Source organism: Stegastes partitus, unplaced genomic scaffold (genome assembly GCF_000690725.1).
Source record: "Stegastes partitus isolate 25-593 unplaced genomic scaffold, Stegastes_partitus-1.0.2 Scaffold30, whole genome shotgun sequence".
Classification (NCBI taxonomy): Eukaryota; Metazoa; Chordata; class Actinopteri; family Pomacentridae; genus Stegastes; species Stegastes partitus.
In genome coordinates this window covers 690,240-717,155 of record NW_007577761.1, presented here as the reverse complement: position 1 = coordinate 717,155, position 26,916 = coordinate 690,240, and the positions used below count along the sequence as shown (strand labels likewise).

General features: G+C 39.8%; 3 protein-coding genes across 5 annotated transcripts in view; 2 read left to right on the top strand and 1 right to left on the bottom strand.

Annotated features, from left to right (window-relative positions):
• Positions 1-2,827: 2,827 nt before the first annotated feature.
• Positions 2,828-10,811, bottom strand: dcun1d4 (DCN1, defective in cullin neddylation 1, domain containing 4 (S. cerevisiae)). Of its 2 annotated transcripts, none has more exons than XM_008299215.1 (11): positions 10,744-10,811; positions 9,360-9,430; positions 9,215-9,254; positions 8,503-8,590; positions 8,222-8,310; positions 8,015-8,085; positions 6,664-6,755; positions 6,390-6,498; positions 5,347-5,451; positions 5,097-5,199; positions 2,828-5,008 (listed from the first exon to the last, which is right to left on the bottom strand). In XM_008299215.1, the coding sequence occupies exons 1-11, from the start codon at positions 10,760-10,762 to the stop codon at positions 4,953-4,955; spliced, it is 843 nt and encodes a 280-aa protein (XP_008297437.1). In that variant the 5' UTR covers positions 10,763-10,811; the 3' UTR covers positions 2,828-4,952. The 2 variants fall into 2 exon arrangements, with proteins under 2 accessions (XP_008297437.1, XP_008297429.1); XM_008299207.1 differs by lacking the exon at positions 10,744-10,811 and adding an exon at positions 9,758-10,588.
• Positions 10,812-14,216: 3,405 nt separating this feature from the next.
• On the top strand, positions 14,217-16,921 carry ociad2 (OCIA domain containing 2). The gene is made up of 7 exons (XM_008299195.1): positions 14,217-14,406; positions 14,483-14,567; positions 15,669-15,722; positions 15,836-15,883; positions 15,958-16,096; positions 16,538-16,612; positions 16,826-16,921. Exons 1-6 carry the CDS (start codon positions 14,311-14,313, stop codon positions 16,602-16,604), a joined length of 489 nt encoding a protein of 162 aa, XP_008297417.1. The 5' UTR covers positions 14,217-14,310; the 3' UTR covers positions 16,605-16,612; positions 16,826-16,921.
• Positions 16,922-18,796: 1,875 nt separating this feature from the next.
• The window catches only part of fryl (furry homolog, like), a 77,024-nt gene continuing 68,904 nt past the window's right edge, over positions 18,797-26,916 (top strand). Inside the window, exons 1-2 of one of the 2 annotated variants that reach the window (XM_008299152.1) lie at positions 18,797-18,908; positions 26,610-26,679. The gene's annotated coding sequence lies outside the window, so the exon portion shown is untranslated. Of the gene's footprint in view, positions 18,909-23,701; positions 23,722-26,609; positions 26,680-26,916 lie in introns of those variants that run through there. The other variant, XM_008299160.1, reaches the window with a different exon arrangement.

Sequence of the window (26,916 nt, the reverse complement as noted above, 5' to 3'; positions counted from 1 at the left end):
TTCAATTAAAGCATCTCAAACAGTGAGTCGTGAGCCAGGAACACAGAGGCCTGCTCTTGATCTTGGACATACTACATTCATCAAGAGGCGTCCAGATATCAAAGCACCAACAGTACCTTCTGATTCATCCTCTAGTAGTGACAGTGAAGATGAAACTACAACACACACAAATAAGCAACGGGATGTATATGTGACACAGCTTCCAAATGAAGCATCTCAAACACTAAGTCATGAGCCAGCAACTCGATGGCGAGCCATTTCTCTTGAGCATACTACAAGTATTAACACACATCAAGATGTCAAGGCTCCATCAGCAGTTTCTGATTCATCTTCTAGCAGTGACAGTGAGGATGAAACAACACGCCACACTGAGAAGCAGATGCCTGGAAAATTTGACATTGCAGGGCTCCAGTTTAAGCAATCTCCAACAGTAAGTCATGATCCAGAAACACAGAGACCTACTGTGGGTTTTGGAAATACTCTTCATAGAAGGCATTTGGACATCAAAGCCTTACCAACACAACCAGATCTGGGTCTCAACAGTGGGTTTTTGGGATCTCAAAAGTCTAAATCAAACTCTTCCACAAGTGAAAGTGAAGATGAGAATAGAGACCACAAAGGTACAGTGGGAAAAGGAGTATCTGGCACATCAAAGATCTCAGGAAAAGATTTAATAGACTTTCCAAAAACTCCATCGAGAACCATTTTTCACAGTCCAAAAACAGAGCCTAGTATCAAATTACAAAATTATACAGTTGTTTCAGATGATGTGAAAAACAAACCAACAAATGACATCTCCAAAACACCAGAGATAAACCCTGAACTTCAGTCACAATGGGCCACAATGAATCTTAGCTACTCCCGCTCCAGAAAACGCCTTGATAGCAATTCACAGAGACAGAAATTACTTAGTCTGTCCTCATCACCTCCACCTGACTCCCCCTCTTACAGCAGTGAAAGTGGACCCGGCAGTCCAATCCACAGAACAAGACTTCAGAGAAGGGATTTCGGGATACAAGAAATCCCACGCACAGGTTCATCTGTGATTCATGACAACAAACTAGTGAAGACTTCTTCCACACTGAAGGATCAGTCAGATACGATGTTGATTGATTTTGGTGCTCCAGACAATAAAAAGTATGTGGATATCTGGAGTAGTGAAAAGGCTCCTGCTACAACTTTACAGCAACAACCTGATTCCTCCTCCAGCAGCGACAGCGAGGGGGAGCTAGTCGACGACAAAGCTCCTGCCCTGAGCCTTGGCATCTCAAGCATTAAAAGGCGTCTGAATATCAAGGCACCATCACCAGAACCAAGTAGTTCCTCATCTTCCAGCAGTGAAAGTGAAAAAGAGATGCAAGAATACAGTGAACAAAGCAGATATGCATCAAACATGACAGACAGTGATTCTGCAATCACTTACAAGCGTGTAATTATCAAAACTTCATCACTTCCTGGCGACTCTTTATCCCCCAGTGGCAGGAGTCAAACTGTAGGCCATACAAATGCATCTACCTCCCCAAGAAGTGCTCCCAGTATGAGCTTTGATGAAGTGGTAAAGAGTAAGATCCAACAGTCTCCACGCAAAACAGATTTAGACCTTCCATCTGAGTTAATGTGGACCGACGTTGGTCATCACCTGTCTGACACTTCTATCTCCTCTCCAAATCTGAATGATTTTTCAACACAGCCAGCTTCAGCTGCAGAGCCAAATCTTCCTCCAGCCTACCTTCCCCACAGTACAAGTGGCATTAAAATCAAGCAAGACAGTGGGAAATCAGATGTCACCATAACGCATAAATACTCATCTCTTAGTGCCAGTCCTGCTTCTCCTACATCCAGGGGTGCTCTTCACAGGCTCATGAACCTACCAAGCAACACATATGAGACTTCAAGGGCTGAGGACAAGAGGGAAAACAAAGGTCTTAGTGCCCTAAAAACCATGGCTATGGAGAGACAAAAGTGGGAAGCAGAAGACCTAAATAGAGGAGCGTACCCTTTATTTGATGACAAAGGTCAACAAATTGACACCAGCTTTGATTATCACAGGTCTGAGGCAGATGTCAAAGCTCTGTCCAACCAGCCTCTAACACAATTACATCTTTCCTCTGCCTCAATCATTGAGAGAAGAACTACAGATTTGTCGTATAGTGTTTCCCACTACAGGAGTCACAATGTTAGAGGACCATCACAACCTGTTATTCCAGCAACACCACCACCGTCATATGAGGCAGCAGGGCTTACATGGAAATCTCCACAGAGCAGTAAGAAACAAGTGTGGGAGGGGAATGTATCCTATGAGCAAAAAATCTCAAAGGGATCTGACACGTCATCCGAAGACTCAGATTCACCCAATTTTGACTACTTAAACACGATCAGTCATGTTTAGTACAACTAAAATGCATCTTAAACATTTACAAGCAAGTGATTATCTTTATTGTTTGACCTTAAATTGAAAAGTGAATGACTCAAATGTTGTGGATTATATTCTATTTCACGAGTACCAAGCTTGAAATGAAATGTAAACTGTAATAATTTTTTGTGTGGAAGTGCTGAAGAGCACATTTGAGAGCACCGTGTTTATCTTTCATATATATATTCATCTTCTTTTGTAAATCACTTTGAAAAATCATCCATCACAAAGATGTTTTCCTGTAAAAATATATATATATATTTAGTGAGATACTTAATGATCATAAATTATGATTACACAGGACCTTCATAAAAGTGTCTTAATATAGCACAGAATATTCATTTGTAGAAATAAGAAAAGTGATGACAAATGGTGAAGGTATTGATTTTTCTAAAGAGTGCAAATATAAGCCAGTAAGTTAATAAACCCTTTTATTTATGTATATAGACATAGGTTATAGTGAAAACAGACATATAGACACTTACATAGTTTACATACATATATACAGTTGGGACAAGGCTGTTCATCCTCCTGCATTGTCATGGGAGAATACTAAAACATTGATCTCTACACAGTATTTGGTAAGCAACCCAACAACTACTTCAATCTTAGAGTTTATGCTGATGATTGATGTGTTGTAATGACAGTAGAGGTTTTCATACAGTTTTCAGCTGCAGTGGATTTCAATGAAAGCTTGTGACTTAATAACCAATTTTGATGTGTATTTGGTGTGTATCATGACATTGTGGTGCAAAAGTTGCAAAACAAGTTACTGTATGTAATTCCAATAAATAAAATGAGATCTCATATAGTGGATGCAGCTTGTCAGAGCTTTACAGCATGTGTGAGTGTGTGTGTGAGATGGGGTAAATGCAGGAGGGAACTCCCGTTCCACCGTGAGGTTACAGGTGTGTTCCAGGTCTTAATAGACACAATCATGTTTTTTTCATCAGGATTAAAATAACATGATTGTGTATATCAAATTAAGCACAAAACACTTGCACAAATTCCTGTACAAAACAAAAACATGTTTGAAAAATGTTTTCAAAAAATCTCATCCATTCACAAAAGGCTCTTGTTGGAGCATGCATGCAAATATTAAATCTTCTGACAATTCAGCATCACATCACAGCCAAAGACAAAAATTTATACATGTGTTACAAGAACATTATACTAGGCGAAAAGAACAGCATAGCATCATCACACAGTTCCAAACTGTCAGTGTCCACTGTTTTGATTACATCCTATGGGTGGTACGAAGCAATGCTTTCAGCAAACCTAACTTACTACTCAAGCCTATCGGACCTCGTCCTGAGAGGGTCACTGGTCTTCCACTGCAGTTATATTAACACTGTCAGTGTTGGGAGAGATGCTACTGGTAAGAGGAGACCTGAAACTATCAGTGGACTAAGGAAGACAAACAGATGCCACATATCAAGACAAAATGGACACCAGCTAGCTCTATGTCAACTTATAACACAGCCCAAACAGTCTGAATTCATCCTGAAATAATCCCTGACCACTCAGTGTGTCTGTGTGTGCATGTGCGTGTGTTTTGTATGTATTCTCACACGTGTATGTACATTTGGGTTTTGTTGGTATGTGTGTCGGACACACAAAGTGACTTCCATGTTTTGAGGCACAACAATACTCTTACCTACACAACGTAGATACATAAATTGGTCTACAGACCAATAAATGCTGATCAGAGCACTAGTGGCTCACCGCTGTACTGTAATAAGAGTTAGTAAGCAGCAATGCTGATTTGTTTGGTGTTATGAGGTCTGAAGCCTTTGCAGGGGGTTAGCGAACAGTTAGCACTAGCTAGAGCAAAATAGCAATAGGGGACAAAAACTGGAGGGAAAAGAAATAACTGGCACAAATCAATAGTAAACAGCACAGGCATCAGAATCCTGCAATCAACCATTTGACACAGTGTGCTTCTTGAAGTACTCCTATCAAACTCAAAATATGACAAACAATAGTTAGTATGTAATAGTGCCATCTGTCCAGAAAAGCTCAAGTTCAAGTTCATTGCACAGATACATAATACTTAAATGTGCCCAGGTCAAAGTGACCCTGTTTAAGACTCAGACACAAAGCATGAATGATCACTTCTGTTGGTTTCTCTGTGCTGAAGACAAGGGGTGAGGAGTGGTTCTCTCACACAACACCATTCTGCTTCCATCATCCACGTATGATACCATGTTATCCTAACACAGACAGCAATATGACATGTCACAGTGAGAGAGAGCAATGCCACTGGGGATTGCTGCAAGCTTGCCCACTATGCAACTTCGGTAGGGAACATAACTCCGCTATGACAGCCCCTCCGCCTCCGCGCTCTGGGCAGCATGCACCCAGTCTTGCAAAACCCAGCGCCCCCACCCAAGCCCACCCGCAGCCCGAACCCCTCCTTTCCCAGGAAGCACCCACTGTCACTGCTTTTTGTATTGTTTTACTTATTGGTTGTCGATTTCTCAGAGTCGTTGTTGTCACAGTTGTATTTTTTTCCCCCATTTTCCATTTTGCTCTGCAGCTATGACATCTGTCTTTCCTTGTACCATTCCACAAATTCGTCCAACAAAACTGGCCCTGAAAAAAAAAGGATGAGACGGAGATTACAACAGATTCATAAACGTATTTGCAGAACTCTTGTTAAAGCTGTTAGGTGTTCACTCACAGGCACCGTCCTCATCGTAGTTACTGAGGTCCAGGTTGATTGTCCTGCTGAACTCTAAAACATTGCACCATTGGTCTTTGTTGATGACTTTGTACTTGGATTGCTGAGGAATAACAAACAAATACTTGGATTAATTCTACACCACGTGCTTTTAGGTACAACAGGTCGAACCTTGGTCAAACTGGACTTTAAGTGATCTTTTATGCAGGTACTGTATCTGTGTTATGCTAAAATATTGCTGAATTCTTACCTCTAGAAACTGATTAAACACAGGAAACAGAGGCCACGTCTTTCCCAGAAGAAGCCCCAACATACACTTGGCTGTGTTCAAGTCCAAACTCCTCTGATCCTTTTCCTGTCCAAACAAAACACCCAAGACTTCATGAAATCAATGCAAAATGTTGACCACAGTTTAAACAAAGCAGTCTAGTTACATCATTATCGGCAAACGTTAGCTCGGTGAGCAAAACGGGGTGAATTCCTGCCTCCGCAGCTTTTACTGTTAATAAAACATATTGTTATCCGTGGGTGTAGAATTAATTTTATTATTTGGGGGGAGCTGGGGGGCCACATTAAGCGGAGGAACCGAGGGTCCTCATCAAGGCAATTTTGAGTGTAAAACACATCACTCTCTGCTCTCTAGTGAATATTTATGCATCGATTTGTGCCTTTTCTGAATCAATTTATGGTGGGAGTGTCTTTATTCACATAATAAAAAACACAAAATTCCGGCACCAGGCGACATTCCAAAATATAATAGAATGTCTATGCATCTAATTACAATCTCCCCAATAGAGACTGTGGCTGTTTAAGCTCATAATTCATTCTGAAAATAAAAACAACCCAGTGTTGAAGAAAAGTTACTCGTCCCTGTCTGAGGGATTGTTTCTGTCTATTTTAGTTTTAGTGCTTCTTTAATGTTTTATTACAGGGTGTAAAAGCACATGTTCTAAACATTTGGGACGACGTATCCCCTGCAAATTCTGTATCTCTGAATTCATGATCCCTGCATCAAGAGAATTTGTACTTTAATTCACTGCATCACTGTGAGTTGCTTGCCTTAAATCTGGATCCACTGTCTATACAACACCTAAACTGGGATATTTAAATAGGCCAAACACCTGCTCTCATGCTCCAAGTCAAACTGGAAAGTGATACTCAAAGCATCAAGGTTGGCTACAACTGTTTCATTCGGGGACTTGTCTGTTTAGTTGAAATGAATTAAAAATGATCTCACAACGCTGTGTGTATGTGATTGTGCTTCCCTGTAGAAAAGACAATGGCATGACTCACCCGAGCAAAATCAAAGGCATATCTATAAATGAGCTTAAAACTGGTGCTGTCGTTTAGGACAGATCTCAGGTAGTCGAGCGAGTTCCTCAACCTCTCTGTGGAATCGCACCTGACGAGAGTAGAAAAGTGCCTTAGCAATGCTCCACATTTTCACAGCGTGCTATACTGAGAATGAAGGACATAGTCGGAAAACATGACCCGAGACGGAGAAAACGGAGCAAGATAATAATTGATCTTAACAAAAAGAAGAAGAGAAAATAAGTAACTGACGTACTGCAGTGAGCCCATGCCTCTCAGCCATTCCTGAAGAGTGAAATATCCCATACTCTGGGCATCCAGCTTCCAAGCAAGAACCAGCATCACCACCTGGGCACAGACAAAAAAAAAATGAATGCAGCAGATTTTCTTAAGGAGCCTATTATATGCTTTTTAGGTTCTTCTCTTTCCTTGCATGTCTTATACACTGTTTTTGTGCACGTACAAGGTCTACAAACTTACAAAGCTGAAGAGTTATTATTTCCCATAGACAGCACTTCTCCTTTCCTGCCTGAAATGCCTTGTTTAGAGTCCAGGGTTTTCTTTAGCTACGTATTTACGTCACTGTGCAACACATCTGTATAACACCTGCCCAGCAATTAGTCTGGTCCTCAAAACCCCCCATTTTTACCTTACCAAAGCTACTTCTGCTGGTGCTACGTTCCTACACTTCTTGATCTGAGGCTGCAGGCAGTACGTAACTAACTTTGCCCCCTGTTCGTCAGACCAGCCAACCAGTCAGAGCAAACTAGGCTTTTTTCCTAAGGGGCCTTAAGGAGACAGAAGCTAAAAACAGAGTGTTTCAGACAGAGGCTGAAGAAAAGTGCCGCAACAATGTACAGTATGGGGAAAAAGATGTGTTTTTTGAGAAATGAAACATATAAACATACTATAGTGCAGCCCAAAAGTAAAATTGTAGACCTGTAAATTTTCATAATATGGGCTCTTTAATTAGAACATGCGTCAATTAAAGTGACCTGACAAGTCTATTACATATCAGACAGTAACAGAGAACAACTGACCTCTATAATCATTGAGCCACAGATCAACTGTAAATAAACAGAGACCTTAAAGGGTTACAGGGTTTTACCTGCATAGAGGAATGTTTTGCACCTCCATAAAGAGGTTCTAAGCTGCTAAAAAGAAAATCACCAGTGCCAAAATGATTTGAATTGAAAAGAAAAATAAGAGATAAATGTTTTAATCAGTTTTGCTAAATGAGGTCTAATTTTCTGAAGCACAATAAATGATTTTCTTTATCACCTGTTCAGAAGTAACATTAAAATCCATAGATTTCCAGCGAATAGGGTAATGCGGTAATGGCCTTCACTCTATGCATGCTTAGTGTTGTGTGTAGTCACTTCCCCAAAGGCTCATTCGGAGCCAGGAAAAACTCTGGATTACATTAATTAGCACTAGATTTCATAAAACATCAAGAAATATGGTAAATGCTGATCACATGTCACCACAGCCAAAGGATGTATCAAAATTATTAGAATTATGACAAAATGGTAAAAGCGAGCAAACTGAAGTCATACAGATGTTACAAAACTGCAAGACTTGTTGAAATATGAAAACAATGTGCTTACATTCTCTGGCTCCACTCCAATGTCCTCACAGAACTTCTCCATGCCCTCTGGACCCACCACATCGTCACAGCCTATTTTAGACGAACAAGTGTGAAGGCACATATAACATCAATTTCACATGTGGAGCTAAAGAAATGCAGCGCTGATCATTGGCTAAATGGAGAAAAACAAAAAACAAAAAAACAAGAATGCGTGATGGCACCTCACCTGCATATTCATAGAACCACTCCAAGCATCTTTTACTAGAAAATGTCTCTTCTTCACGGATTTGTGACGTTTCATGTTTTCTGTAAACACTGCAAGTGGAAAGACAGTATTGGTGATTACACTGATTGAAAAAGTAGATAATGTGATTTTCCTGTTATATTTCCACATAGCACAACAGCAGCTTTGTGCACACATTTATCTTTCATGAAGCACAATAATCAAGTGCTCTTGCATAAATTCAAAACTATATTCATTGAATCTTTAACGTTGTGATCTCCCACCTGTCCTGGCGACTTTTCTTGGCCGACATGTCGTCTCCGGCAGAGGGTCTCCTCTTTTTCCTAGGAGGCATGGCTCTGGAGCAGCAAGCTTGGGAAAGAAGTGGAAGGCAGAATGAAAGGGTGTTGCTTGTAAGAAATACATAGTGCAGTCTAAATTAGAAAGCTGTGTGTCAATGCATGACTGTTTGGATAATGACTGCAGTTTATAAGACTGAAGGATTAACAGATTTTAGATCATAATTTGAAACTATTTGCAAAGGCTATAACTGAGGTTTTATGGAGGTGTGGCTATCAAATCATAAAACTAATGCTGTATTTAGATTGTATTTAATTTGAGCAGAATGCAACTTTAAGGGGTTGTTTTTATGCTTACCTATTAATCAATGTGGTTCATTCATGTATGATGTAGTTCAACTGACATAAGCCCAGTCTCATTATTTAGTAGCTACACCTCCCACACTTTACAGCATATCTGATGCAGGGTTTAAATTGTTTTCGTTAATGGTTTTTACAAAGTTAAACTGTTGTGTATCAGTAACATCTTTGATGGTTTCTTATGTGGTAATGCCCATAACGTGTTTGATAACTATTACACAGTGATTATTCAGTTGAATCTTGATTCAAACTTGCTATATCGCTCAGAAAAATAGCAAATCCCCTAGTGGTGATTGTACTGACTATTAAAATCACAAAGGACCTGCTGCAGTGTTACCTGAGGGATGGCTATCCTGTCCAACGTCTTCTGTCAAGTTCTGTCAAAAAAACATGCTTGTGAGAGAGACACAAGTGTACAGTGCACATTCACACATACACACAAAAACAAAAAGCACACACACACACAGCTAATATGTATTTACCAGCCTGTGCAAGGTGTGGTGGATCTTATGGATGCTGGCCAGTGTAGTCAAGTGGGAATTCAGCTGAAAATCTACATCCACAAAAAAAAATAATAATTGAAGATGACATCAAAAAATGTAGACTAAAGCACCGTACACAAGCCTCTGCTCTTAATCATGTCTGGTAAAAGCACAAGGGTACGAGAAGGTGACATGATCACGGCACCAGCAACCACAACCTCGGATATAAACTCAGTAATCAACATACATGGGCTCCATGGAGCACACATTACTTTCGCCTGTTTTCTAGTTCAAGGGTTTCAGAAAATATCCCACACAGATGAGGGAGTGACACTCATTGCTCACTGCATTCCTCGAAAGACGTGGAAACTCGAAAAATACTCGATCATGTATGCTACCTTGTTGCCAAACGACCTCTTTGCATTCCCGTTCACAAGCTGTCACCGAATACCGATGCTTTTAATTTATTTCTAGAGGCCAAAACCAGACAAACCAACACACACAGCCGAGCAGATAGCATTAGCTGCATACCTAAAATAGCAGTGCAGACGCGCAACTTGCACAGAGTTTACAAAGTATCTAGAGAGTTGGGCGTATGGGCGTTGTAGTCCATTTCCTCTAACGAGGCCGTTAAAAGCCCAGCTCAGTGTGGGATACTAAACTACAATTCCCATAACCTTAACGAATAACTATTTCTTTCAGACCCCTCTACCCCCCAACATTTACCCCAACTGATTGAATGCATTTTACGTTGTTTTAAAAAAATAAACATTAAATGCCTGTTGGTGCAAGCGCGTTGCGCAGACGTTTTGCAGCAGTTCATGTAGGTGCCGCAAAACCCGACAGCACTGCTGCGGCAGGCAATGAAAGATGTTTTACACAACTGCGTCACAATTTTCATTCTCTGTAACAGTCCGCAGTTGACCAGAAAATTGACCGATTTACAGTGAAATCACGTTGATCCCAAGTTTGAGCCGTAACGCGCCCCAAACCAGCAGTAACCATGAACATAAAGACCACAACGCGCCGGATTACCATCGAAAACCATCTGAATTTAAGTAACGTCGGCGGCATTTAACCGAGCACTGCAAACACAACACGAAATATTAACTTCAGAAAAACTGCCGTGTCAATAGTGAGCTCCTACATGTGCAAAACAACTGAAATTACACTAGCTATCCTTCCTTTGTTGTCGCCCAAGACAGCACTGCCAAATACAAAGAGACCAGCAAAAAGCACGGAATCCATCAAATCCCACAGAACCACGGCACAAAAGTAGACGTAGAAACACAACGCCTCTCTTTGCTTCTTCCCGACACATGTTACAGCATCAGTGAAAGGTCGCAATTAGATGCAGAAAAGCCTCAGTAACGTTACTACTTACTTGCCGCATCAGAGTGCATTTTTATGAAACATACAACTGTCTGTGGGAAGTCCGCAGACCGGCCAATAGGCGGGCCTTGTCAACGTTAACCACGCCCGCGGAAGATGATTGGGCCTCAAATTGGTTTGTCTCCGCCTTTGCTTGCTTTCGATTAGCTTTTTGAAATGTCATGTCAAGAGAAGGCGGAAATAGAAATAGGCCCCGCCTATTCCCGAATGTGATTGGTCAGAGTTCCCAAACAGGCCGCGCTATCAGCACGTCAATCACCAGAATTTCCTCGTGCAAGCCTGAAACCAGCCCACGATGAAATCTGATTGGTCGGCTTAGTTATAAGTTAACCGCCCAGCGTAATCGATGTTTGGGTGCGTTTAATGTCAACGCAGGCAGTGGGAGGTAGGTGGCGGTGCGTTTACCGGTAAGAGCTACGGTTCGTTTAGCCAACTGAAGTCCACAGTGTTTATCTCCTCTGTCCAGTCGGTAGAGGTCGGAAGAAGTCCGGGATATTCGTAAAAGTCGTGTCCCACATAATTACTGAGTTACCCGGCAAGTTTGGCAACCGTGAGCCCTTTTTGTCAGGTGACTGGTAATGCTAGTTATCACACAAATCAAACGGATACAAATGCAGCTACAGTGTTGGCCCTAAAGTTGTTGTTTTTTCCTAATATGAAGTGATTCATGGGACTCAGTGTAAGTGGTTAGCTAGTCAACTGCACTGGATACGTGGCTGAGTGGAGACAAGCTAACCAGTCCAGTAAAATCACCAGCACCCATAGGTACCACAATTCATTGTAAATTCATTTTTACCTTCAAAGTGGAGCTGCCTGCTGAGTTGACCACTGCAATGACTCCTGTCTGTGTCCTGACTTCCAGCTGTATTACTATTTCAACTGTACTTGTTGGTGCCTGCACCAGCAGACCTACTGTTTGCTTTTGTGATGTCAATGCTGCTCAGCAGATAAGTACATTTACTCAGCTTCTCTACTCAAGTACAATTTTGAGGTACTTTCCTTGACATTGGATTTGACTTAACTACATTTATGTGGCAGTTTTAATTGGTAGTTAAGATTTTACATACAAGAAGACCATGATTTGATGAAATATGATGAATTTTGCAGTAAGAACTGACTTAAACATTGACTTTGCCATCCATAGTTCTGTAGTTGTTTTTTTTTTTTTTTTAAAGTCAGGTAATTTGTTACAGTGATTAATACTGTAATTTCTTAACCTTAACATTAATGTCAGATTAATTTGTAATAAGTAATATTGTAAAGTCTTAAGGTTAATATTTAAATAATTGGAGTACATTTGCATTATAATTACATTAGAGTATTAACCTTAATGTGCAAATGAGGCATTGCATATCTTTAAAAGTCTCTAATTTGCATTCATTTCAATAACATGAGTCTGTGCACTGGATGAAGCCAGTTTTGTTAATATATATTAAAGCCAAACGTTTTTACAGGGAAGATTTTTAATCTCTCTTTTGATTACTTTAAAAATCATACAATAAATACAGTCAAAAGCCAAAAAGTGATATATTTTTGACAAGTTTTTATGAATAAAATGGTCTGTAAATCAGGCTGTGACTAAATATAAGAACAAACCTTTCATTAAAAACCTTCCAAAACCTAGTGTAGAAGTTTTGAAGTATGAAAGCGCAACTCAAGTAGATATTTCTGCCCCAGAGTAGGAGGAAAAACCTCATTTTGAAAAATGACATATATATATTTATATATAATTATACTTTTTTTTTTTTGAAAACCACTATTAACTGGTAAATATTTAAGCAAATGGATATCAACATGAAGCCTCCCAATTTTATTACTTGTATTGCAATAATTTAAAATCATTAAAACAACTGTCCTGATTTTGTTGTGTTCTATTTTATACACACCGTTAGCCACAGCATTAAAACCCCTGACAGGTAAACTTTGAAACTTTAACCCTTTTCAGGACTTTCATGTTGCCATACGTAGAAGGTCTTTCAGAGTCCATTGGACCCCAAGAAAGAATATGTGCAAAATATTTGTCGGTATTCATTATAGACTTTTAAACTATGTTAGATACATTTTCTGATAAGTTGATGTATTTTTGGTTCCAAATGCATCACAAATATCTGTCATTTTATATATATTTTTTTAAAAACTTCAAAAATAAAAAACAATACCTGTCCCCTAAACCAAATGGCCTGGGGTCCAAAGACCCCAAAAGTCCTGAATAGGGTTAAAGACTCCCTCCAAGGAAATCCAAGTTTTTAGCTCATTAACATGTCCATATGGTGCTGTTTGTATGCCAGAAGACATTTAATGAATGAAATAAGCAGTCAACACCATGGCTGAGCAGTTATACCTTGAAATAGCAGCATACTGATGCTGTACAAATCTCTGTTTTCCTCTTGAACAGTGTCACTGCTTCAGAATGGCTGACTTTTGACACTAGTTTTTCTGTATGTGACAATTCTTGGAATTATTGCTGTTAGAGTCGTTTGGAAATATATGTTATTTAGTTCATACTTGGTAGTGAAATAAACAGATCAATTGTCACGTTAATGCATTTTGCTGTACAGTTAAATGAGACCTTGTTCCTTAATTGTAGCAGCCTTGGTAATTCTGTTCAAGGGTTTATTTTAGTAAAGTTGGTGAATCTGTGCCAGTATTAGGGACGCAGTGGTCCTGAAATCACTGCACTTTTATTAGTGGTAATAAAGCACTCTTTGACTTAACTTATAATAGCCATAAAACAGTGACCTATAAAGAGAACCAGTCCTTGACCTTTGGATGGAAAGAGGGTTTTTCTGTTTAAGTAAGACAGTACTCTGTCTTCCCTGCCTAATGAGGCAAGTTACAAAGATTCAGTGGTTCTAATATATTTTCATGTATTGTTTAAAATGTTGTCAGCAAAGTTAGATTCATGTGAGATTAGAGAATATTTCTGCATTAGTAAAATAACTATGTAGGATTTTAGGCAAAATTGATGAACTTTCTGTTCAATGAATGCAGTCGGCCTATATGCATACGTGTCATGCATAAATAAGTTTTAACATTCAGTTGTACTTTGTTTGCTCAGCCCTCCCCAAAGCATGCAAACTACCTATTGTGAAGCTATTTTAACCAGAAAAACTGATTGATTGCTTCTATTTGATGTAAGCTTTCGCACATGTCAGTAATATTTTATCGTTGCCCGCACTTATTTCTGCTAAACAACCATATGAAAGCACTCTAAATAAAGGTGTGTCAAACTTGAAGGTGTAAATTGTGTACAGAGGTCGATCTAAACTGGAACACTGTGCTCTACAATGATGTGACAGTTTTTAAAATATGCATTATGCAGATATATTTTTTCCTGCGCAATTCTAATCTTAATAGATGATTGTTATCCAGTTCTGTGCTTATTTCAGGTTGAAACAGCTCCAAATGGACAGGGCATCAAAAATTTTTTTTTTTTAAAGGAGGGTGGAGTCAAAGTCGTAGTCCAGGGAGGAGGCGTTACAGAGAGTAGGATTTGAGGCACCGTGAGAGACAAAATATCAGCACAACTTCATAAACAACTGCTGCAATCACCTGCATCATGAGTTCTGAACCAAGTGAACAAGCTACGACAGTGAAGGTGGAGGACGGGGCAGCTGCTGCTACTCGTGCAGCTCCAGGAAATAGGGAATGGCAGGTAGAGGAAACAGATGATTTGCACTGAACTGTGTGGGTTTCGACATGACACCTTCTCTGTCCTCTGTGACTTACAGTGCCCTTTCAGTGATAATCACATCCACAGAGACGATTTGAGAAAGGTTTGGAGAGAATGCCAGGAGGAAAGCTTCTGGCAAAGAGGTAGGACACCCTTATACTTCTCTTTGATTTTGTAGCAGCTTGGGAGGCCACCAAATCTGTCAGTCTGACATGAGTGTGTTCTTTGTTATGGAGGTCTTTTGGAATAGAAGCAGTAGAGTAGGATTCATCTATCAATCTGCTGTTCACTTAATGCTGTGTTTACATTCTTTTCTGTGGAATCTCGAAAACACTCCCATATGTGCACAGAGCAGTCACTATTACTGACACTTTACAATTGCTTTACTATCTCGATCATGCTTGCCGCATATTTATTTATGCTTGTTTCTTTTCATGTTTGTAGTGAATCAGTGAACTTTTACAACCCGACAGGTGTGACTGACCTTAGGTTGGGTTGGGATTGGCTGGGAGTGTCCTGAGGTGACCTCAAGATTAAACCTATAGCCCAAACCTAAAAGGAAAAGAACCTGCCCAAACAAGTGTAACAAAGCAAACAAGAGATTTAGGATGTTTGAGTTATGCACACCCACAAAGTTCTAACACAACTGTCAGAAAAGAGCCACTACAGCCAAAGTGAAAGAAGCTGCTGTGTACGGCGCACACAACAGAAAGTACTGTGGCTAGAGGAGGTGAGCAGTGGGTGGCTCGGCTGATCAGCTGACATTAAGAGTTCACAAACTGAAAATCTGTTTTATGTGACAACATTTTATTGCCTTGAACCTCCTGCTTGGTGCTTCCATTCACTGCCAGCCATGCAGCTGCTGCTCATGTTCTCTCATCGGGCAGCTATGTAAACACGAAAAGGCAGCAATCAGTACTTCCTGTGTTCATCCTTTCCCTCGAATTCAGCAGACATATTCAGTCTCACTACTTCACAGGTCAAAGTTCAGTCAGAACTCAAAGTATAGATTACAGGAAGTGCATGGTACATCTTTAGCATTCATTTAGCAGGGACTTAAAATTTTAGCACTCAAAGTAAAAAGTGAACAATAAATCTTCTTTTCCCTATTTCGTGTTTTCCTCTTTTGACAGAAAGTAGCACAGAGAACCTTACTTTATTGTGATTTCACTGAAATATGTCTCCACATGTCTGTCACTGTATGGAAGTGATACAACTCCAGTTTGTTTTATTTCTATATTTAGCTCTTCCCCTCTCCCTGGGTAGCATGGCTGTCACTGGGGGTCTCATCTACAAAGGTAAAGCACTGACATTTAAACTCCATTCTTCCATCATATCATAATGACACAGGGGAAGCAGTTCTTTCTGTAGGTATCACATTTGATGTATGCTAATAAAACTTTCCACACAGGTGTTTGGAAAACATCAAAGGTTCTTGGTCCCATTCCAAAACTAGCAGGTACAGTGTAATGGACTTCAGTTTCTAAGTGTCTATGCATTCATGAGTCTCTGACTGGGACTGCCTTTCTTCAGCTGCGGGGATCTTGGGTTATGCAGTGGGGAAAGCATCCTATGTTGGAACTTGCCGAAGCAAGTTTAAGGAGCTCGGCATTCAGGATGGACCGGGATTTGGCCCCTGGTCTATGGGAGATCGTTTTGGTCCTGGACGCAGGTAGGAAAAATATAAAAGTATGTTTATATTACATGATAATATGTGATCTATGCTTTTATCATGCTGATTGCTAATGTGCACAGATTCTGTTAGGAGCAGGGTCAGTTATCAGAAGAGTCTTAAGTTCAGACCTTAACATAAAGCTAAACTTAATCAAAAATCACTTTTTGTTATATTTACCAAAGAAAAATGATAAACTGTCAAAAGATTATTCTTATTCATGGATTTGCTACTTCTCTTGACCACCAGTGTTACACTACAAGCCAATCTAAGAAGGAAAATATTGTTGTGCTGCTCCTCATCTGGTCAACAACAATAAAATAATATATTTAAAAATGCAGCATGTCATTTTTCTTTCTATGACCTGTTTTTTTCCCCACTCTTTGCATGATGCATTTCTTTTACCTTTGTGTGCCACTTACCACAGTGTTATCTCTACAGAGGCTGCCATCATATGTGTGAAGAATGTAAGAAAAAAGCTCAAGCAGCACCTGAAAAACAAGTTTAAAGGCAGAGGTAAACAGATCATACACAAACAGCGCTGTGAAAACATACAGCATGCGCAGATCTGGTGCCATTTTAAACCAATTAGCGCCAAAACTTCTTGCAAACATGAAGAAATGCCAATTAAATGTGATACATGCTACAGTATGTATGGATGTCGCTTTTCAGTGCCACACACATGTTAAAATAGCCTGAATGTTCATGAAATTCCCTCTCAATTTTCAGACTCGTGGGAAACACCGAAGGATCAGCTGCCAGCGTCTATCTGTCACTTTCAAAATGCCTATTTCTTAAATGCTATAAACCCTGAATATATTGTAATTTGTCTGAAGTATTTTTTCTTCTGTTCACTAAATTTCCACCAGGGGGAGGAACTGTCCTTTCAATAACAGGATGGGCAGGAGAGTGGTTTTTAGCTGTATCAGCACCAAGCAGAAAAAATATTCCCTTAAATTTAAATCAAAATATTCCCTTAAATTTAAATCAATTTCCAGTCATATCATACATCATGAGTAGAACGGCTTTAGCATTTTCCATATACAACCAACAGCAGAAACAACCGAGTTTCAGCTGATCAGATGTAGGACTGTGCCACTTTTCTACCTTCTCTAATATTACAGTATGATAGCTGAATGCAGCAGAGACAACCGATTATGCTGGAACTGAGATTTTATCACAGTCTATATTTAAACTAATATGATCTTGAACATTGTCAATCTCAGTATTGTAGTCTGGCTAAACTTTGACAACATCAGAACTATTGAGGCCAACAAAGTAAAATTGATATTGTGAACCTATGTGCAATATATATCGTGCCAGTGTTCACTGAAAATACCATTTAAAGAACATAACACACAACAAACTTTGCTGGATGGGCAAAAATAAGAGAACACAAACTCTGGTGCATTTCAAGGACAGGACCAAAGGACAAGTAGTGGTGAAAAAAATGACTGTCCCAGTTTTTATGAAGAGAAGATCTTGGGTTAGGGTTAGGGTCTGATTTTAAACATAAAAATCCTTTATTAATATGCACATAAACCACCATGTTTCGACTCAGAAATATAAGAAGAAAAATTGGCAGAAACAAGACAAGGAGGAGAAGACGCATGCTCGTGTTTATATACTGCAGCTGCTAATTGTCTGAAAAGGTTCAAGTGCTGTATATCGGCTCACTCAAGTTGAGAGAATTTTCAGTGAGAATTAAATGCAATTTCAGAGCAACTGAATTTAGTTTCAAATGATTACATTTGGTCTCAAGTTTATTAAAATATAGTTTCAGTTTATTATATTGAAATTTTTATTGCAGTTATTCAGGTTGAGAAATTCAAATTCAAATTGTGAGATTCAAAGTCAATTTTATTTTCCAATTGTTCAAGCTGAGCAATACAAATTAGAATAAAAATGATTGAAATTCAGCTTCTGATGGCAAGCCAAAGTTATTAGCATAGCTATCAGCCGACCTCCAGCTGAGGCAAGTGCATTGTCATCCAGTGATGACAGATAAAACATAATTGTCTTGTATCTATAAGTTTGGCCACACTTTAACCTTTACAACAAAACATTTAGTGCATTGTAAATAAGACTCTATAATAAAGTTGGAAGCAGATATAAGATCATTTTATGAACATTTTAAAACTATTTAAACAGATGTTTAATGATTAATGATGAACTGTTGTAATCATATTTAATGTAAATGATGGCGATGCTTCATAGGATGAGTTACAGGTATCAACATTAATCAAATTGCAATGACATAATAGTGCATTATTAACTAGTTATAGAGCTTCCACATCTATATGGGGCTGGAATGTGTTCCTGTTAGCTCTAAACTGTGATTATGAATTTAAGAGCATGGTTTATCACCACTTTTTAGCACTTCAACTGTAATTCTTTTAAGTGCTTCGCAAAATACCTGATATACCCGCCTATCCGTGCAGATGTCGGTGTACGCCTGTCAAAATAAAAAGCAGACGCATGTGAATATCACCCGCCCCTAAAAGACGTCATCCAATCAACAGGTCGTTTTTTCAAGATTGCCACCAATTTCATGCAATAAGAAAGCGCTAATCTATGTAGGCGGAAACCATTACAGCCAATGACAGTAAAGGGGGCGGGACAAACAGGCTGCCGTCCGCTCTGACAGTGGCCCTCTTCCAACGCCGAAACAGACCGAGAAAAAAAAAAATCACACCACTACGCAAATCCTTCCAATGGAGGAGGGCCAGGACGTTGAAGCTTGTTCGGCAAATGAAAAGAACGTCTGCAAGCTAGCCACCTAGCTCAACTAAAGGGAGAAGACACAAAAGTTGTGAGTAACGTCAGCTTTACGAATAGTGAAGTAAATGAGGGCACGGTGGCTGCTATCTAGTGTAGTTAACGTCGGCTTACACCAAGTTCCGTTATTAACTTTGTCGTTGAGGTTAGCTTTCCAACTGTGGTACCAAAACTGACTGTCGTAGCATGCTAAAGAAGGAGTTTGGCTGCACTGCTAGTGTGAGTTAATCGCCTGCCTACCTTGCAAGTTAAACCGTTAGCACAGACCAGATTCTTGGTGTCATTAGTTTTATCGCTGCTAGGTAGCTAGCCGGGCTGCTACAATATTAGCACGGTGAACGTTAACTTATAGTTGACAACTGGCTGGTCAGCTAAGTTGCTGCTGCTAGCTAGCCTGCTGCTCAACATTAGCAGTTTCCTCGATACAGTATTAACACCTGGCTAGTTGCTAACTAAATGCTACCATGAAGCTTATTCTATCATACATGAGCATGTGTTAACGTAATCACTTCTAGTTGTACTTATAGTTTTGTCGTGGTAATGACTATGTTTCGTATTAGACAACAATATTGTTGACAAACTTATTTGATATGTTTACCTGCAATCAGTGCTGTTCGATATAGCTGAAAAGTTGATCACGATTCAGATGTTTTTTTTCAGTCGTTGTCGATAATTACTGGCAAAATGTTATTACCTATTTTTGATAAGGACCAGGGGGAAAAAGATTTAACCACTTTACTTTGAATTAACAATTTAAGCCTATTTACCAAGCTACACTGGTAGTGATATGTTAACACACCTGTAAAACCAGAACAGCCATTTACACACAAATAAAAATAAATAAATAAGGAGAAAGGAATACCCTTCCTTTGGTACAGATTAAATAAAGAAAGCAAGTAAAATCTGGAGACTCACACAAGGTGATCAGAAAGAAGCAGTTGCACTGCACCTTAGGTTAAGGTTCTGAGTGACTGGCCTGAACCTGGTATCACCGGATGGGGACCTCAATGTCATGCCCATCAGGCCTTGGTGCTGGCCACTGGAAGCATGTTGCTTACATGGAGATAGTGGAAACAAAGGGTTGTGTGTGTTTTGACTCCAAATCCCTTCTCACAAGGGCAAGCACTTGTCCTTATCGACCACAACCTCCAGCAGGGGAAGGTCTGTAGGTGCAGATGAAGACATTAGGACACCCAGGTGGCAGCAGAGTAGTGTACCTCAGGAGACCTTCATGAGGAAAGTGACAGAGGGTGAACCGCCTCTGTTATCAAGGGTTGTGATAGGCTGTTTATGATCCAAGGACAAGAGTGTATTTATGCAATTGAACTTTGCAATTTCCTTATGCACATAGATTGCGGTTTGCATCTGAAGCATTTAAGTGAACATTTTATTTGATGAAGTGTCTATCGTTGGTACATATTGCTGTTGATTTATTGCCTGGGCCAGCCTGCAGTGATCAAAATAACCACACACACACACAGTTAACCCAGTGTTATTTTTCCCCAGCCACTTGGTTTATGTAGGATATAAACGAGCAAAGTAAAGATGCATTATTTTTGGTTATGTCTTAGACATTGTTTTTATTTGAGAGAGGTCACTCTTTAAATGATCATGGTGTGTTTGAAGAGACTAAACTGAAACATGGCCCTGCGTGGTGGTTCATCTGCATTGGCATAACAGTGAGAAGACTTGTCAGCTTTGCATCTAACATTCCTGTGAGGACTTCATTCTCCCTGTTCAGAGTGCATCAGACGTACAATGAAGCATTTGTTCACTTTCTGTAGAGACCCAAGCAGTGGCACTTGGAGACAGACATAGAGGAATCTGGTCAATCTGCTGTGTGGCTGGAGGTGGAGATGGCCAAACTATTTCAGAGGAAAGTACAGTGACAGAAGAAAAGCTAGTTTGTGTTCATTTGTGAGCCTACATGGGGGTGGACGATGCTCTGAGTAATAGGAATGTTGTTTTGCATATTTCCATGTAAAAGTTAGACTACGGCATAAAGAGTAGTTTTGAAATGTAATGTCTCAGCTAACTGTGTTTGCTTTTGCTGCAGTGTGCTGTCTTTTAGGTGCTACAATGATGCTAATGTGAACTTGCTATGAAGTGACGTTGCTTCAGCATTTTATCCGTAAGACTTTGCAGTGCTGTACTAACACTGGCCTTTTAGACTGTTGGTCTTTGCAACTAGCTGACCACCCCCTCATCCCTGCCAGCTTAAGCCTCTGATGGCAGTACAGATGTGTAGGCTATTCTCTTTTACACGCACCAACTACAGGGAATCCCCCTAGATTGCAGATAGACATCTATCTGTGATTATCTGGGGCATAATTCCACTGAATTAGTGTATTTGCTTTAATCTGGTAAGACATTAATGGCATTGAAGAGTATGTGGATGAAAAACCAAGCTCTGTAAAATGCCCCTACAGTGGCCTCTCACTAAGCTGCCCTTTGCAAGGATTAACTGTTAACTCAGCATTTCAGTGGTGATGAAAAAATATGATGTACTTATGACAGCCATTACTCAGTTTACTACATTTTATTGTAACTGTCAAAAATTGATTGTTCTGTTGATCTAAAAAGTTGGTCTTTTTGGTGTGTGAATTTTGAACTCTGAAGCAGTAATCAATTCCTATACAGTTTTTTAAGTGCTATAGTATTTGTATATTAGCAGCTTTTTTTCCACATCCACTTCATGTTGTTATTTGAAACGTTTTTTTTCCCTATTTCTGCTCTCTACCGTCCTTCCTAATGACTGTTATGTGGTCATCTGGATACAGGCTTAAAACTTCACACGCATCTTGGCTCATTGAATTCCTTATTAGGCGCCTGCTCCAATGCCCCATGACCTCTCAGCAGGTCATCTAGTTCTATATAAGCAGCTCACACACAAAATCCTGATATAACCTCTCCAAAACTTGTGGCATCTGCATGTCATTGTGTAAGGTGTCATTTTTTTTTGCAGATTACAACAGATGACCTCTTAAAAGTAGACTGACCAGTTGGATCCAGGTGTCTGTGTGTTTGCAGTTGCACTTTGCTAAATCATTAACTGGGCCACTGAATAAATACTCTGAGCATTTGTGTATGAATTTAGCTGAAAACCTTGCTATTCAGTTAAATATTATCCCCAATATGTATGTCAACACACATTTTTGTGGTTACGTTGTCCTGGACTGAGCATTACACCCTCTGCAAAATTTGTTTCCTGAACACTTCGTGTTGAACGGCTATGCTCTGTCATTCTGTTGGTAGGAAATTAACACACTGCAACAAATGCTTTTCATGAAATGAAATGAAAAATGAAAAGCATTTGTTGCAGTGTGTTAAACACACAACAGTCAATATAAGAATATTCATCAGCCAGCAAAACATTGAAAGTTTTAAACTTGTGCTATAATTGGTGATAAAACAAACATAAAAATATATTAGGTTGATTTGTAATGGGTAGCTGTTTATTTTGGTATATAGTTGTGCAGTTTTTTTTGTTTTTTTTTAATTAGCAGTTGGTCACTATCTCTATGACCTTCATAAAGTTAACTTCCAAAAGTCTCTTCCTCTTTCTAATGCAATGTAGATTAATGAACAATATTACGTTACTGAGTTAGGCATTTTTTTCATTGATTGCATTGGAAGACATGGCATAATGTAGTGCACAATGAGGACTGAGTCTAGCTAGAAATAACCTATAATTGAGCCCTGCTGAGCGAGATTATCCTTGGCTTTGGGAAAGAGGGTTTGGAGCATAATTGATGTTTGGGTCTGCCTTCGCCAAAGAAACCACCCTGTCTTTGCCCTCAAGACGGCCTCAGCTGAGTTGCTTGTGTTTTGGTCATGTTTAGCGTCTATTGACGCTACATTAATGCCACATATTTTCTGCCTATATATGTCATTCAGTGCGAGATAAAGATAAGAGGAATATCTGTTGAAACATGCAAAAAGGTGTTTGTTGATGCACTTCCCTTCCCAGTCGGAAGAAACCAGTCATGTTTCTGTTTAAGAGGTAGTGATTACAACAGGCCAGGCCTGTCATTTAGTGTTGGAGGGAGCCAGATATAGGCTTTTCCTCCTTTGTCCAATTTACTGTTGCACACTGCCTGTTTGTGACCATGAGCTGGCCTAAATACTTTTAAGGCAAGTCTAAAAAGGGTGCTGCATTAGAGATTCTTCAGTTAAATTGTTTTCAAAATGTTGATGTTGGTTGTGCAGCTGTCATTCCTTGATATGATCAACTTGAAGGAAACTGTACAGAATAGTTGCAGGCTGAAAGTTGATATGTGGCAGAAAGGAGAAGGGCATGCAGCAGTGTAAGTCAGGACAATCTTGTCTTTGTCAGGGCTATGTTCTATTTTCTCGATGAGCTTTTACCCTTCTATTTGTGACATCTTGCAATTGCAGAGCAATATTAGCAGATGAAGTCAAGTTAACCATTGATCAGATCAGTTCAGCTTAGCTGACCTTTAGCTCTTCTCACAAGTTGCAGTGACATCAAAATGTGCAATGTGTAAACTTTTTAAACCTACACATATTAGGAGCTGCACAGTTTCATTCGAAGAATTTGTAAGTTGCGTTGAGATATGATGTGTTTTACCAAGAGAAATGCATGTGTTTCAGTGCTTATATATAGAGCAGGAGCTTAGTCTGTGGCTTGATTCTCGCTACAGTATTCAGGACGTGCGCAGAGTTTGGCTTACCCTTTTTCTGTGGTCACATTTTTTTGTGTGTGTTTTGGAGTCGCTGAGTTGGAACAGGAAGTCAGATGTATTATTCACAGGTTTTTCACCGTGAGAAGTGAACGATGGCGCTTGAGTTTTTTTTTTAGCTTTTTTTGAGGTGGGTGGGATAAGGTATGTGCAATGGTATGTTGCTGTGACATGACTTTTGGACTGTCAAGGTTTTTGTTGTGTTTTGACTTGCTATCTCCGCTGACCTGTTCTCACCATCTGTCCACAGTGTTGAGGGTGGAAGTTCTCACACCTCAACTTCTCTGTCTGGCTGCTGTGTGACTAAGTGGCTTCATCTTCCTTCCTTTGTTTGACTAGAGTTTGATAACAGAAGTTTCTAGCCTTCTGCACTTACTCTTTCTGTTTATGTCAGTCTGATTTCACTGAATTATGCATACCAACCTTTTGTTAATTTAAAACAAAATATGTTACACGATGCTCTAAATCAGACAATAACAATGCATGTATGACTGGATATGAGATTACTTGATTGTAAAAGGAGACATTTTTAGCGACAACAATGATGGAAGGAAAGTGGAGTTTGGGAGGCTCTGAACACTTATGTAACTGCCTCTTGGATGGAGTGGGTAATCTTCAGATTATTACTCTGCTCAGGAAGAGGTTTTAATCCTGTCCCAATACAGAGCAGACCAGGCTGACGCCAACAGTAGGCTGACCTATCACTTTGCCGTGACCAAGACTGGATTGCCCAACGGCGCTCTGCCTTCACCGTGCTGTTGCTGTCTAGGATGTTGTTCTGTGTTGTAGCTAAATAAAACTGAACAAAGTGTATCAGTTTATAATTTATAGTATCAGTTTATAAAGCTTAAAAAATAAGGTGTGTGCACAGCTATGTGACAATTAGACACCATGAAATGTCTATAAAAGTCGCCCACATGTAGTAATGAGAAGCAAATTAACCATGGCTGGATACAGAGTCAAACTAATCTCAATTTTAATGTGATACGATTGAGGCGAAAACCATAGCGAGCAAAGGATACTGTTAATTGACATATGACACCATTGCTGAATTACCCAAACGCTTATGGCTTTACCCCCTTTAGTCACATCAAAATGGGGAAGCAGTTGATCTTTGTGGTTTCCAACAAACCCCACATTGTACAACTCACTAAGATCCAAAATTTAAAACGTCATGTCTGGGTTTATGTTTGTGAAATCATTGGCAAATTGAAAGTTCATTGTGTGGTTTCGCTAGCTATTTAGACTGGACAGGATGTAAAGGCCATTAATAGTATGTATTTTTGTTGACTTCAGACAGATGAGCTGTCACACAAAGTCATGTTTGTACAGTTGAGCAACTTTTCACACAGCAGCCTTTACTATTTTGAGCCATGAGCTTTACCACAGCTGTCAGAATATTATTTTACTTTTCATTATCAGTTTACTAATGTCTGCTATGGTGTGTATTTGTGAACTAAAAGAAACTAAACGTGCGTGACTCCTCAAAATCAAATCAAGTTTATTGTAATTTTGCTGTACATACACAGTAGTACAGGCAAGATGAGAGAGTGTTTCTTCAGGATCATTTAGTTAGTAAGTTTTGCGGAATGCACGTCTGGGATAGGCACCACACTGTGTCCATGCACAGCACATATGGTGAGCTCAGGCTCCGACGGGCTGGAGTGGGCGTGACGCACAGGCCGCATATGGCTACTAAGACCAGTTTCTGTGTTTGGGTTAGCGGTGATTGCTCTGTTTCTGTGGCGGCGCCGGCGGGGGTATTTGGAGATCAACTCTGATATCCCAATTCCTGCACAGCAAACGAATATTCGGCTTGTCGGCTATTCGGGTCCAGCCCTAGTCTGGAGAGGTTAGCCTTTAGCCTAGCATGGACCCCGGCTCTCTTCCTCCTCCTTTATTTACGTCCGCACCATTTGCGCTTCCTTCTCTCTGGATAAATTGCTGGCGTTGTCTCCGATAGGACTCTGTGTTGGTGTAGTATGTCCAAATCACAACCGATCGCTGCGATTCCAGCGCCGTTCACTGTCCAGATGCCCAGCAAAGTCTCCTGGCCCAAGTGTTGCGGAATGACCGCCTGGAATAGGCAAGACACTCAAAACGGTCACTTTCGTTGTCTCCTGAAGGGGCCGCTGCGTCTATGCGCGCCGCCATCACCATGGCAACTTGAAGTGCAGGCTGCACATATTTACTTGGGGGGTAGAAACTAAACAACATGGTTACCTTGGTATCAGAGCCTGAATTGTCCACTAGCAATCACCTGTCAGCTGCAAAGCAAAAAACAACAGCAAATTCTGTACCCCTGAGCACAACGAGAACCTATGATAGATTCAGCTGTGACAGTAACATGACAAAACATTTAGCGACTATTCGGCTTAACTGCAGGCTGTGTTTACACAGAGCATATAGGAGACAAGACTGGAAACAAATGAGAGGGACTGAGAGGAAAATAAAACATTCATGATCAGTGAAATAAATACAGCATGGTTAAAAAAAGAGTATACAGAGAAGCAAAGCAAGTTGTTGGAAGATACAACATAATAGAATATCTTCCAAGAGTTGATGTAGGTAGTTGTGTTAAAAAAAAAATAAAAAAAGCTTGTTGCTAGTTTGTAGAGGCTGAAAAAAATGTAAGCAATAAAATATCTATGTAGAATTTCCATTTTGTTTTTCTGTGGGCACTTGGAAAAATATTGCACATACTGATTCCAGGTTTTTTTCATTTTTGTATAATAAATAATAATAATAATAAATACTTATAAAAATACTTCTTTTACAAGTTCTCTTTTAAGTTCTCTGCATTTCTAGTCATGACAGTGCTGTTGCGTAGAGGTGCAGTAAAAAAAAAAATAAATCACAGTGAGTAAAATATGACGGGCGCAAAGAAAAAAAAAAAAAAAGCTCAGAATCTGCTAGAGGTCCAGAGGGTAATGTTTATGAATATAATTTGTACTTAGCTCTGCTGACTGGTAGTGGTAGTTTGTTTCTCTGTTTTCATGTCAATGTTCTACTTTCTTTGCACTCTCTTTCAGATTCTTGTGCAGTGAATTTGTGGGCCCTCCTGTCTCTTTCCAGTTCCAGCCCCTGCTCTATGGCCTTAAGGTACGTCAAACGGTTTAAGAGGGTTGTGTTCCACTGCTGTGGTTGAGGTTTTACAGCGACTGCAAGCTAAGTACTGTGGGAATGAACAGGGTGTTGGATTAATCTCTGTGTTTGTTTTCTCTGAGTTCTGTAAGTTGCAAGGTAGAATGTTTTTGTCCTTTCTGCGTGACATTTGCTCTCTCGGTCAGCTTGGATCATTTATTTTTAATTCTGTGATGCTGCAGTTATAAGGTGAAG

Bases quoted from the DNA above. Each gene is read 5' to 3' on its own strand.
- dcun1d4 (XM_008299215.1), bottom strand. The intron at 6,499-6,663 runs GTACGTCAGTTA...TACTCTCGTCAG, and splicing joins AGAGGCATGGGCTCACTGCA to GTGCGATTCCACAGAGAGGT. The intron at 5,009-5,096 runs GTGAGTGAACAC...TTTTTTTTTCAG, and splicing joins CTACGATGAGGACGGTGCCT to GGCCAGTTTTGTTGGACGAA.
- ociad2 (XM_008299195.1), top strand. From the start codon at position 14,311: ATGAGTTCTGAACCAAGTGAACAAGCTACGACAGTGAAGGTGGAGGAC. The intron at 15,723-15,835 runs GTAAAGCACTGA...CTTTCCACACAG, and splicing joins TGGGGGTCTCATCTACAAAG to GTGTTTGGAAAACATCAAAG. The intron at 16,097-16,537 runs GTAGGAAAAATA...TTATCTCTACAG, and splicing joins CGTTTTGGTCCTGGACGCAG to AGGCTGCCATCATATGTGTG.